The sequence below is a fragment of the Saccostrea cucullata genome, unplaced genomic scaffold (genome assembly GCF_032062105.1).
Source record: "Saccostrea cucullata isolate Sc308-1 unplaced genomic scaffold, CSIRO_AGI_Scuc_v1 ctg5306, whole genome shotgun sequence".
NCBI classification, from domain to species: Eukaryota; Metazoa; Mollusca; class Bivalvia; order Ostreida; family Ostreidae; genus Saccostrea; species Saccostrea cuccullata.
In genome coordinates, this window is record NW_026930242.1 from 28,170 (window position 1) to 40,894 (window position 12,725).

General features: G+C 32.8%; 1 protein-coding gene across 1 annotated transcript; it reads left to right on the forward strand.

The window, feature by feature from the left end:
• Nucleotides 1-1,799: 1,799 nt before the first annotated feature.
• LOC134283371 (uncharacterized) lies at nucleotides 1,800-12,696 on the forward strand (the record flags this gene model as incomplete). Its single annotated transcript, XM_062765827.1, has 12 exons — nucleotides 1,800-1,869; nucleotides 1,960-2,171; nucleotides 6,436-6,596; nucleotides 6,720-6,886; nucleotides 7,076-7,132; nucleotides 7,297-7,422; nucleotides 7,551-7,676; nucleotides 7,800-8,063; nucleotides 8,383-8,509; nucleotides 9,696-10,860; nucleotides 10,981-12,181; nucleotides 12,277-12,696. Coding segments are annotated over exons 1-12 (4,093 nt in total), but the record flags the coding sequence as incomplete, so codon positions are not given.
• Between the last annotated feature and the right edge of the window lie 29 nt (nucleotides 12,697-12,725).

The following is a 12,725-nucleotide window of genomic DNA, read 5'->3' on the forward strand; positions in this document are numbered from 1 at the left end:
TTAAAATTATGACGCACAAATAATAAAAAAAAAAATAATTTAAGATCTAACAAGTCATATGAAAATTTTCAAGGCTGATTATGTATACAGTGGAAAATTGTCTTATTCGATCCACTTCGTGTACATTAAGAAAAATGTATCTCGTGAAAGAAAACGCATAAAGTAATTTTAGACACAAAAGTTATGAAAATGATTTCCAGTTCTTTTGTTATGATGAATTTACTTTGCATCATGAACCAATGTCAAAGCTGTTATTTACGCCAAGCTTTAGTTTGTAACAGATAATTAAATTTTCAAAGAGAATGTTACCAAAAATCTTAGATGTAACAATATTTGGAATTGAATGATCTACAAGGATAAAATGGAACTAGGAAGTGAAATATACAACCAATGGAAGATGTCGATTTCGTATCAAAATATCCCCTACCGATTCAAGTTTACTAAGACACTATTTGCATTGTTCAGATCTATTGCGATTTATTGAAAAATAGGATAACTAATAATCAGTAAATAAACAGAGAGATTGACACTATGTCTGATAAAATTTGGTTTTGATTTTTTTTGTTCCCTGCTCACATTTGTATAAATGGATCGTTTTTAGAATCTTATCTTTTGCGTTTGTGTTTTGACTACTTATAAGTATTGATGACTCGATTGGCACTTTGATCTTATAATTATCTGATGATCTTAACTTCTTCTTGGCTTGGGCATGATTTTCAAATTAATTTTTATTCTCTATTTTCTTTATATTTTTTTTATATCTTTAATTCATTTAGAATTTTATCAAGATTGAAAAGTATTTTTTTTTTTTTAAAAATGGACTTAATTAATAAATAATATTAAATAAATATTAATAATTTATTCAATAAAATAAAATATTTTCCCATAAATATATATAGAATTTTAATAAAATACTTTTAAAATTGTATTAAAAACCTCTAAAGAACACATTAAGCTAAATCAGGTTTTCACAGGTAAATCCAGGTAGATTTACAACCAGAAATCAGACTATAATTGCTATCAAAACACACTTCACACCTATTGTTCTATACCTAATTATCAAATGTGTGTAAAACGGGAACACACCATTGTATCGACCATAAAACTTATGAGATGATGACTTTAAACGAGACAGCTGAAATTCTTGTTTCATCAACTTGTTTGTCAATAAATAACCTCGTTTTAGAAATTGTTCATCAGTAAATTCGGAACTGATTTTTTCCCCCTGAAAATTTGCTCAGGTACGCAATATTTATGTTGTCGCAAAAATTTTTCTTTTGTGTGTGTTTTCGGTATCCCTTACAGCCATCGACTTGTTCAGCATTAAATAAATGCTTAGTTCTTCAACACTCCCTCGAGTGGATTTGGAAAACAAATTGCGTTTAAAATGGTTTTTACGTTAAAAGTATTGCTTTATGAACATGGACAAACAAGTTTCCTATTTTTGTCAGTTCAATAAATTGTTTATGGTATTAAAAGATTTGAAACATCAATAAATATTTTGATAATGCGTGCATCCTCTTAAAAATCTCATCTTTGGCTAAACGAAGTAGCATTATAGTAAGGATGTCTTGAATTTGACAGAAAAAGAACAAGACATAACTGGAAAAGAAACAAATTTAGATCAATCTTGTAAGCAACAGATTTATCTCGACAGCGCTTGACACAGCGCTTATAGTATCAAATCTCTTGTTTAAACATACAACTATATCATTTCTTCTTGAAAGGCTAACAAGTTCTTGTTCCTAAACGTCATCAGAAAAATCAATACACTTTACCTGTACTTTTCAACATTTTGAAAGATGGCCCGATATCGAAGAACACGCAAAAAAATTGGTTCATTCCAATTTCTCTTAATTTTCCTTATTGGTAGGCAATACATATCTTCTAGAAATGCATGTCCGTCGTTTATAAAATTATAACATTTTCTTTCAATCCTTTATTATTATACTTTTTAAGCTACTGTTCAAGAAATATCCTCAGAGCGATGGGTGATGGTTTTCCGTGGAGCAGGCGGAGTAATTGGTGGAAGCAATGATATATACAATCTATGGACTCGGAGTGGAACTAGAGGAGTAGGTGTCTCTTGTGCCAACAAAATCGGTCGGCGGTGTGGCACACATTACAAAAATAAATTGGTGGATAGATGGACTGAGATGACAGTGAATAAAGTAAGAATAGTAGAATTATTATCCACTGATCATGAATAGAATTTCTTAATGCATATACTTATTTTTTGGTACAATTTCGCTAGGAAGAAAAATACTTTTATTGTTTATTTTTTGTTTCTTGTTTTCGCGATATGTTTATGAATACATTTTCATAAGCATATTTGTATTGTGAGCTAAAATTAAATAAAAACACAAGTGATAATATTTCCATTTCTTTTTGTTTTCTATGTGATAACGCTTTGAAAGTTAGTGGATTTGATTTCTTGATAATTCTACTGGAATGTAAATTAGGCAAATTGATAGATCAGGAGCACGTTAATATCGTGCATGTCTGTTTTTGTGTCTGACGCTAAGGAGGCCAAATATGCATGTAAATCTCGTGCGGTTGCCTTTATGTTTGATGTCAGTGGGCGAGGACTGTTGAAATTGACATGGGAGGCCTCGTGTAATTTAAATCTATTAGTATACTTTTTAAAATCTAAATCTAAAATTTTATTTCACAATGAGATGGAAATATAAGGAATCACTGTCTAGTAAGTATAGTATGTCAGGGACATCAACGACGGGCTTCGTCCGTTATGCAAATTATCCCACATTTCCCACTATCGTTGATGCCCTGGAATACTATACTAACTAGACATTGGTTCCTTAAATAAGTCCAACATTGATGTTACATCATTCAATCACGTTGGAATACAATTACGAAACATAGTTTCCCTGTTTGTTTGATCAAAGTGTTCCAAATAAAACAAACTCAGAGAAACAGAGTCCCCTGTTTAAGGATTGATTGATTGATTGATTATATATTGGTTAATGCCGAGTGGGAAATTTTTCAGCCATGTTTCTGCGGTCCGTTTAAGGAAAAAAAGAAGAGCGTTTGCAGATCGGAGGGGGGGGGGGGGGGCTTTAAGAAGAGCAGGTGGGAAAATATCGCCCGGAAATGAAAACTTTACACACACACACATGGAATTGGTAAAAATTCAAAATAAACACAGTTCTTTTTCAGATTTAGTTTTAGAAATGGGCATACTAGTAGTATTATGATTAAATACGCATTCCACTGCATTGAAACGCACATATGCATGTACATGTTGTTCATTTGAAACAATTACAATGAAGCACATTGAAGTGGTAAAAACTCTCGTTTGAATTGAGAGATTGGGTGTTTCTTATCGAATGTCTATTGTTACATAATGACACGCCCATTTATTTAGAAATGAGAAAGAAATATTCGTCGTTTATACTTTAGGACAACTCACTCTTTGCGACTAGCAACATGAGTTACACTGAAATATTTCCATTTCTATTTTTTTCTCTCTATGATAAACCTTTGAAAGTAAGCGGAGTTGATTTCCTGGTAATTCTGCCGGAATGTAAATTATGCATGTCGATAGGTCAGGATCTAAGGAGGCCTAGTACGCATGCAAATCTCGTGCGCATCTGTCCCTGAGTCTGACACTAAGGAGGCCATGTCGCAACCACTATTGAAATAACGACCATTATTGAAATAATTATATCAATAGTGGTTAAGAGTGCATTTCAATAGCAAACATAGTTAGTAACCACTATTGAAATACGACCACTCTTGAAATAATTATATCAATAGTGGTTGTGAGTGCATTTCAATACCAAACAGAGTTAGTAACCACTATTGAAATACGACCACTATTGAAATAATTATTTCAATAGTGGGTGAGAGTGCATTTCAATAACAAACATAGGTAATAACCACTATTGAAATACGACCACTATTGAAATAATTATATCAATAGTGGTTGAGAGTGCATTTCAACAACAAACATAGATATTAACCACTATTGAAATACGACCACTATTGAAATAATTACTTCAATAGTGGTTTAGAGTGCATTTCAATAACAAACATAGATATTAATCACTATTGAAATACGACCACTATTGAAATAATTACTTTATTGGTGGGTGAGAGTGCATTTCAATATGATTACCATAGGTTTCAACCACTACTGAAATACGACCAGTATAGAAAGAAAAGTTTCACCGCGTAAATTTTATTTATCCAAAATTTCACAAAAATTGGATTTTGGGTGAAAAATATATAGATTAATGATTAAAGTTTATAAATTGATAAGGATGATTCTAGTGAGGCAAAATTTTGAACATCTCAGAATGTTTATAATTTCTTTATAGAAAGAAATTTATTATTTGCATCATTTTCAATGAAATCAGAACAAAAAAAAATGTACCAATACAGGCATCCATACTTTGTTTGTATCATCTGTCCTTAAATGAAGATTTAGATACTTATTGAAATTATAATTTCAAAAGTGATTTTAATAATTATTTTGATAGTCCATATTGAAATCTTTATTTCAAAAGTGAACATTATTTCAATTATTAGTGGTTGCAACCTATGTTTGTTATTAAAATGAATCTCACCCACTATTGAAATAATTATTTCAATAGTGGTCGTATTTCAATAGTGGTTACTAACTATGTTTGGTATTGAAATGCACTCTAAACCACTACTGATATAATTATTTCAATAGTGGTCGTATTTCAATAGTGGTTATTTACTATGTTTGTTATTGAAATGGACTCTCACCCACTATTGAAATAATTATTTTAATAGTGGTCGTATTTCAATAGTGGTTACTAACTCTGTTTGGTATTAAAATGCACTCTCAACCACTATTCAAGTTGTGTTCGTAGTGGTTGAAACCTATGGTAATCATATTGAAATGCACTCTCACCCACCAATAAAGTAATTATTTCAATAGTGGTCGTATTTCAATAGTGATTAATATCTATGTTTGTTATTGAAATGCACTCTAAACCACTATTGAAGTAATTATATCAATAGTGGTCGTATTTCAATAGTGGTTAATATCTATGTTTGTTATTGAAATGCACTCTCAACCACTATTGATATAATTATTTCAATAGTGGTCGTATTTCAATAGTGGTTATTACCTATGTTTGTTATTGAAATGCACTCTCACCCATTATTGAAATAATTATTTCAATAGTCAAAGTGGTCGTATTTCAATAGTGGTTACTAACTCTGTTTGGTATTGAAATGCACCCTCAACCACTATTGATATAATCATTTCAATAGTGGTCGTATTTCAATAGTGGTTACTAACTATGTTTGCTATTGAAATGCACTCTCAACCACTATTGATATAATTATTTCAATAGTGGTCGTATTTCAATAGTGGTTTCTAACTATGTTTGCTATTGAAATGCACTCTCAACCACTATTGATATAATTATTTCAATAGTGGTCGTTATTTCAATAGTGGTTGCAACAAGGCCAAATATGCATGAAAATTTCGTGCGGCTGCCGTTGTGTTTGACGTCAGTCGGCGAGGCCTATTGAAATTGGGATAGGAATCCTCGTGTAATTCAAATCTATGTCTGAATCTTTAAAGTCTAAATCTACAATTTTATTTCACAATGAAATGGAAATATAATGAATCACTGTCTAGTTAGTATAGTATGCCAGGGGCATCAACAATAGTGGGAAACATGGGATAAATTATGCATAACGGGCGAAGCCCGTTATGCAAATTATCCCATGTTTCCCACTATTGTAAAATGTTGATGCCCTGGCATACTACACTAACTAGGCAGTGATTCCTTAAATGGATATTTTAAAAAATTAAATTGGAGAGTTAAAGAGAGCCCGCTTCTGTGGAACACGTATTGCAACGAAGTTGTACATATTTTTAATTTGTCACGTTTATTGGAATTACTATAAGATAATGTATCTGTTGATATCGTGCTTACTCGGTGATTATATAGAGCACCAATTTGGTTGGCTGTTATATTTATGGAATATCTGATAGACGGGTATTTGAATGAACCATTTGACCATTTTTCCTTTCTAAAGAAATGAGCGTGTCTTTATATGACGATCAATGTTCTAAAGATAGCTCAAAATGTTCCATTCAAACGGTACATTTTATCACTTTGATGCGCTTCATTAAATTTTTATGCTATAATCTCTGATTAGGTCATCTCTCCATAGAATGACCAATTTTACTCTTAGTCATTATTGCAATGAGACTATCAATTTTAATTCATATTTAGGATTTACAATATCATTTGATATTTTTCCTATTAGTCATATACAAGTTTGAAATTAATTTATTAAGTTGCATTCCTTTAGCGAAATTCAAAATTTAAAAAATCATGAAAAACGACCATAAAAAAGAAAAAGTCTTAAAAAGCTCATTTCTACTACTATATCCATATTATTCGAAAAATTTTATTTTGAAAGGTTAAACTTGCTGTGTACAAGAGTTCCGTTGAACAGAAACGAATAGAGTTTTCAGGATATGGAACGAACAAGATGAACTGGATGTCCCAACACAGGATTTCATATTCGTCATACAGTGATATGCATAGCTGGGATGCTTACAATTATTTTGGTATAACAAGGTATGTTTGACAATCTCATTCAATCTTAAAAACCCAAAATGCTACAATAATAATGCTTTGGGCATCTTTTTTCTTCCAACAACATAACGTCGTTTTAGGAGAATCAATATTTAATAATTTTAGTGACAACCACCTGGACCGACACTTCATGATTAACAGGAACTACGGAGGTTGCGGGGTAGATGTTGGGTGGCTGGTGGTCACACAAGGAACATGCTGTGATTGGGACAAACATTCTACTCGTCCTCACATAGTGTACAGTTGTGGAAGTACCCGTACTAAATGGCTGGGTAATATGTTTGTGATTAAGTAAGTTCATACATTAGACTGAAGTTTTGGAGTCTTTACGAAAGTTTGGAACATTTTTAGGTTACAAATTATAGTGACATAAAAGTAATTATATGTCTTCTATAGAAAAAAAGCATATAGCAGATAGAGATTTAAAGGAAATATATGTGTTTGTTCATTTTATTATTTAGATCACGGTTTCAGAGGATGTACTGCAGATGAGTTTGCAATTTATGTTGACGCTCAAGGTATAATTTAAATCATGTGTATTTTATTTCATTAGTTTTTTCAAGAGAAATTGCACTGAAAATATATGTTGTAATAATTATAATTCATGATAAAGCTTTTTTTTCTTTTTATACGTAAAGTTTCATCTGTTTTATTTCGAACGAGAGGGATCTTTATAATTTAGATAAATGCAGGATTCCACAATGTAGTGAACCAAACATTGATTGTTACCTGAGATCTACTGGGAAATGTGATAAATGCGATCCAGCACTACCTGTAAAAAGCATTCGTGGAGGTCAAGAATGTGCTTGTACGTTTTGTCTTTCAAAATCACACAGAGTAAAGTATCAAACGAAACATAAAAAGCAATTTCAAACTTTAAACAACCAATAAATTTACATACAAAATGTGACTAAAATATAATTTTAATATTTTTAGGGATGTGTTCCCATTTAAACAGAGAGTGCTGGCCTGGAACATGTGACTCGGACAATCTAGCGAGTTCTTGCACCTGTACGGATGGTTTTATCACATCCAAGGACAACACAAAATCCAAATGCATCCGTAAGATTTTGAATTCCAATATATTTATTTAGCTTTGGGAATTGCGAATTTTACATTAGAAAAAAGTGATAGACTATTCCTAACTTGTTCATCAACTATATATTTTCATATTTTACTTATTAGTTCATCGTCCCCCCTCTATATCGACATGTTTTGCTGGAGTTGGAGGAATTCATGGGGAACACGTTATGCTGAAGAAAACGAATCGTTCATCGCGTTGTGAGGATCAGAGGGACAATTTTATCAATTTCGTGGTGAACAAAATTAACTACGAAATACAATTCACTCTCACTATAACACCTCCTACCGCCAAGCCTGACTACATACACGACTTTCAATACGGAGTGGGTGGTGGTCGTATTGAGTTACGTAAGATAACACGTCTAGGTAATTATCCATGTGAGGACTATTTCTTTTATTTATTTGAATCTTTTTTCTGAAACTTAGTTCTACGCAATGGTTTAATAAATACGCACTATTTGTTAATGAGATGGTATGAAAGACAGAAAAACTTACAAAAATAATTTGGTCATAGAAGTAGCATTCGGCAATTAATACTATATCTTCTTATTTTCGTTTACAGATATCATAGTTTGCTAGAAAATTAAACCTAACTTTGAAGAGTTAAGAAAATGTAAAGGTTATTCATGCTGTATTACTGATACATGTACTTATTCAATTTTTGTACCAAAATATATTGTTTTAGGTAGAGTTCGTCGCATTTATGTCCATGATCTTGGGTCAGACAATGTCACTGAACAGAACATTAAGGATACAGTGAACCTGAAGCAACAAAATAGTACATCAGTTATCCAAATGGAAAATGGCGAAAGGTTTGTTAATTTAATTTGTTGTGTATAGATATCAAGAGAAAATTCCGTATTTGCTAATATATTTACATATTCACCCTAAAAGTCACATATAGTTAAAATGCTTCGCAAGATTTCAATGTACAAGGATTGGCTACTTGTTTCAATAATTTTGGAATAAGTAATAATTATTTATGTGGAATGTGAAGAAAACAGTTATCCTATTCAAGAGTCTTTTAAAAATAGATACTGCAAGTAGAGTGCCATTGAGGAGTAAACATCTGGTGTCATTTGGTCACATCTGTCGTGTGCTCCTTGTCATGATTGAATCGATGAAGATAATCGTGGACAGTTTGAAGCATTGAGTATTCCATTTAAACATTGATTTGTGAAAATCATCATCACACTCAAAGTTCAAATAACAATTACAAATTATTTGCGGCGTAAACACGGACCTTTCAAATCAGGAATGGTAATAGATACAAAGGAGGGGTTATCACCCCTTTTCAAAAGGTCACACCCGCTGTGTTTTTTGGCATAATCAATTAAACGAGGAAATCCATAAATGCGATTTTCAGTAAATAAATAATGAATGAATTATTTGGAAATAATGGCTTAACAAAATCGTGTTAAAGGTAGACAGCAGTATACATTCTTTTTAATGACAGATTGTATTTGCAAACATGTACATTGTTAATATCGACCATCTAATATGAGAAATGTTGACAATGTTGACTCTAGAGTTGACTTCTGTCTATCATCAACTAAATTGTCAGTTATAGAAATCATTGTTCACTGAACATGATTTTGCATATTGGAATAAAGTTGATTACAGAAAAATAAAAGTCATCACACTTTCATAAAGTTTAGTTCTTTACATACTATTTGTGTCTTTCTTAAATTTTAGAAATTAACCCCGGCCTGTTCGATATATTCACCATTTCCATTCTAGTAAAACTTCAATACATGAAAGGTTTCCAAATTCTATCATGTCATTTATTGGGGTTCAGTATCTCTGTTGACCCGTATGTAACATAATTCGAAAGAATATTTGAAACTATACTGGATCAGCATTCATTCGTAAAAGGGAAGCCACTTCATACAAACTGATTTTCCTTTCTTTCCACTATTAAATCGCCTTCTTCTTTAAATGACAAGGGGAAACTTTGTACCGTTTAGACTTGATAAACAAAATGAATTTTTGTTGCAGGCTATGCTTCAATTTCAAAGCAATCGGCAAAGGGTATGTAAGAACGATCAATAAATACGATCACCATGCAGTATCCTCCAAACAATATCAAGGAGAAACAACAGAAAGCAGAGAAGTATGCTTCTGGTATGACAGACTAAGTCCAGTCCACTGCAAAATACTTAAAAATTGCTCAGGTTTAGATATAATGCAGATTGACAACCCGATTACAAGGTCGCCTGCAATAAATATCGGTATTGATGGTTGGAAAGATCAGGATGTATTTAAAAGCTCAAGGGTTAATGCCTCTGGTATACGACACTATGAAATAACTGTATATAGAATAAGTGGTGATGGTACTGAACTTAAAGTTGACACTAAAGCAGATGCAAATAATACTAGAGTTTCAAACGATTCGAAACTTCAACACGTTCGATTTTCCGGCTGTGGTCTGTATGAAATTCGGTTGGAAGTTGTGGATAATGCTGGGGAGGGGAATACACAAATGGCCAGAAGATTTGCTCTTTTCGATAACTGCTCAAAAATTCAAAAAGATCCATTGAAAAAATTTATTATTACAACAGCTGATGATGTTTCAAGCAAGATTTGGCAAACCAAGAAAAGAAAGCTTTGTTTTGACTGGACTGGGCGATTTTATAATACCCTTCACAAAGACACTAATCTTCTCAAAGCGATTGAGAAAAATGTTTTGATATCTGAAGATTATGAAGACAACGATTATCCTTTGCCTAGAAATGGGACTGTTAATGTTGATGGCATTGTCGAATTTAACTTTACTATCACAGTAAACGGGGTAAAGAGAATACTTAATAAGAGCCATAGCGACTTGCTGACACAGGCACAATGTACAAACTTAACACTACACGATGGGGATACTGTGAGTGTGGAGGTCATTGCTACTGATATCATGGGTAACTTTGATGAAGATACTGCCGAAGTTTTCATTGATACATCTGTCCCAGAAATAACTAATATAGGCTTAGAAAGGGAAGAATTTAAAGGCCTTTTTGTACACAACACTGTAGAGCTGTCTAAAATGAATATGGCTTTGACTATTGAAGATGTACACAGTGGCATTCTATCCGTACAGTGGTATTTTGGCACCAAGTTAAACTCGATGGATATTGGAAATGGAACATTAGCTGTAAATCGTTTACCTAACGCGGTAAGAAAAACAGATGCTTGTATCATTATTAATTATAACAGATCTCATAATAATGCATATTTTTATTTTGTATGCTTTAGCTCGAACGCCTTAACATGAATGATGTCATTAAAATTTCAGACATTCTGCAACATGGACAAAGAATGCTATTGTCCTTCCCACGGTCCATGTGAAAATTCAAGGTACAACATAGATATGTCGAAACTGATGAGCAATAATAAAAACACTGGGCTGCATAATAGAGAATACTTTTTTACTTTCGTCGTCACAAATAACGCATTTTTGCAAATCATCGATCATATAGATATCCTTGTTGATGAATCCGCGCCTGTGCAAGGTGTGGTAAGAGAGGGTGCTCCTGGAGAAAAGGACAACGATTTTACCAACGAAAATAATACTATTGTAAACTGGGATGGATTTATCGACCATGAGAGCGGAATAAGGTTTTATCAAGTCTTCTTGTTCTCAAGATGCCTCGGATCGAATGAAATATTAAACCTCGAAGCAAACGAAACCCTTACTACTGTAAATACAACTAAGAAGTCTGTTCGATTTTATTTCCCTAAAAAGGGAAAGTACGTAGCATCCGTAATTGCATTCAATAATGCGGGAGAACGTTCAAAGGTTGCCTGTTCAGACGGTATTACGTACGACTTGTCTCCAGTACAAATCTTTAATTTTACGGGACAACGTTTTACAACTAAAGAGGGTATTGCTTGTGATGAAAATGACAACCCTTTTATAGTTTTGGATAATCTTACAAAGATGCAGTTAAAGAACTTGTCTCGATGTACTCAAATTTGTAAAAATTTTACATTTCCGGGATTTATTAAGAATTTGCCTCAAGTTTACAATGAAGATGTAGATGAGATATACTCTCAGGGGATCTGTGAAAAAATTCCTCCATTCCACAATCGAGAAATATATGTTCCGTCGGATAAGATCCAAGTGTCATGGGAATTTCGTGATTTTGAATCTCAACTAGATGACTTTTTTGTAGGATTTGGTCAATCAGATTCGGAATATCTTAGTCCTTCTCTTCTCTCCTACACAAAAACATTAGGTAGACCAAGATATATTAAATATCATTCCGGGTTACGAAGTGCAGAAAAATTTTGGATGTATATCAAAAGCATAAACAAGGCTGGAGTTGCGGAAACTGTTAGAGTAGGACCAATGATTATTGATTCTACACCAGTTGTTTTCGTTAAAGAACTAGACTTGGTTATTGAAAATGGAAATATTTATATTGGATGGCAAAATGATACATTCATTGATCAGGAAGAGATAGATCCAGTGAAATCTATTCTGTTTCGAATAGGTAATATATTTTCAAATAAAATTAATTTCTGTTCGGTAATTACGTATTTTCAGTTTCTGCCTTTAATATCATTTGAAATATTTTTTCTCTCTTAGGTAAGGGATCTAAATTCGTCACCCCTTTTCTGCAGCATTATAGTAAAAATGATTGTCCACGATCTAACATGGCTGACTGCATTATATACCCTATTCAACGTCTTCATCTCTCAAAAACTGAGAACTCGGCCGAGTATTTGGTAGAAGTAATAGTTACTAACAAAGCAGGTCACATTGCGAGTGCAAAGTCAAAGACATTTCGGATTCCCTCTCAAATTCCTCCCGGACCGGGTATTGTTATTGATACTGATTCTTCAGAGTTTTCCGATCTGGATTATCTACTGTATCCATCTAAACTGTGTGTAAAATGGAAGGGATTTGAACACCATGAAAATATCACGTTTGAAGTTGGAATCGGAACGAGAAAGGGTAAAGATGATGTTATTCGTTATACACAATCGTCTTCAAAAGAAAACCATTGTTTCGACACAAATGTCCTCGAACCTTTT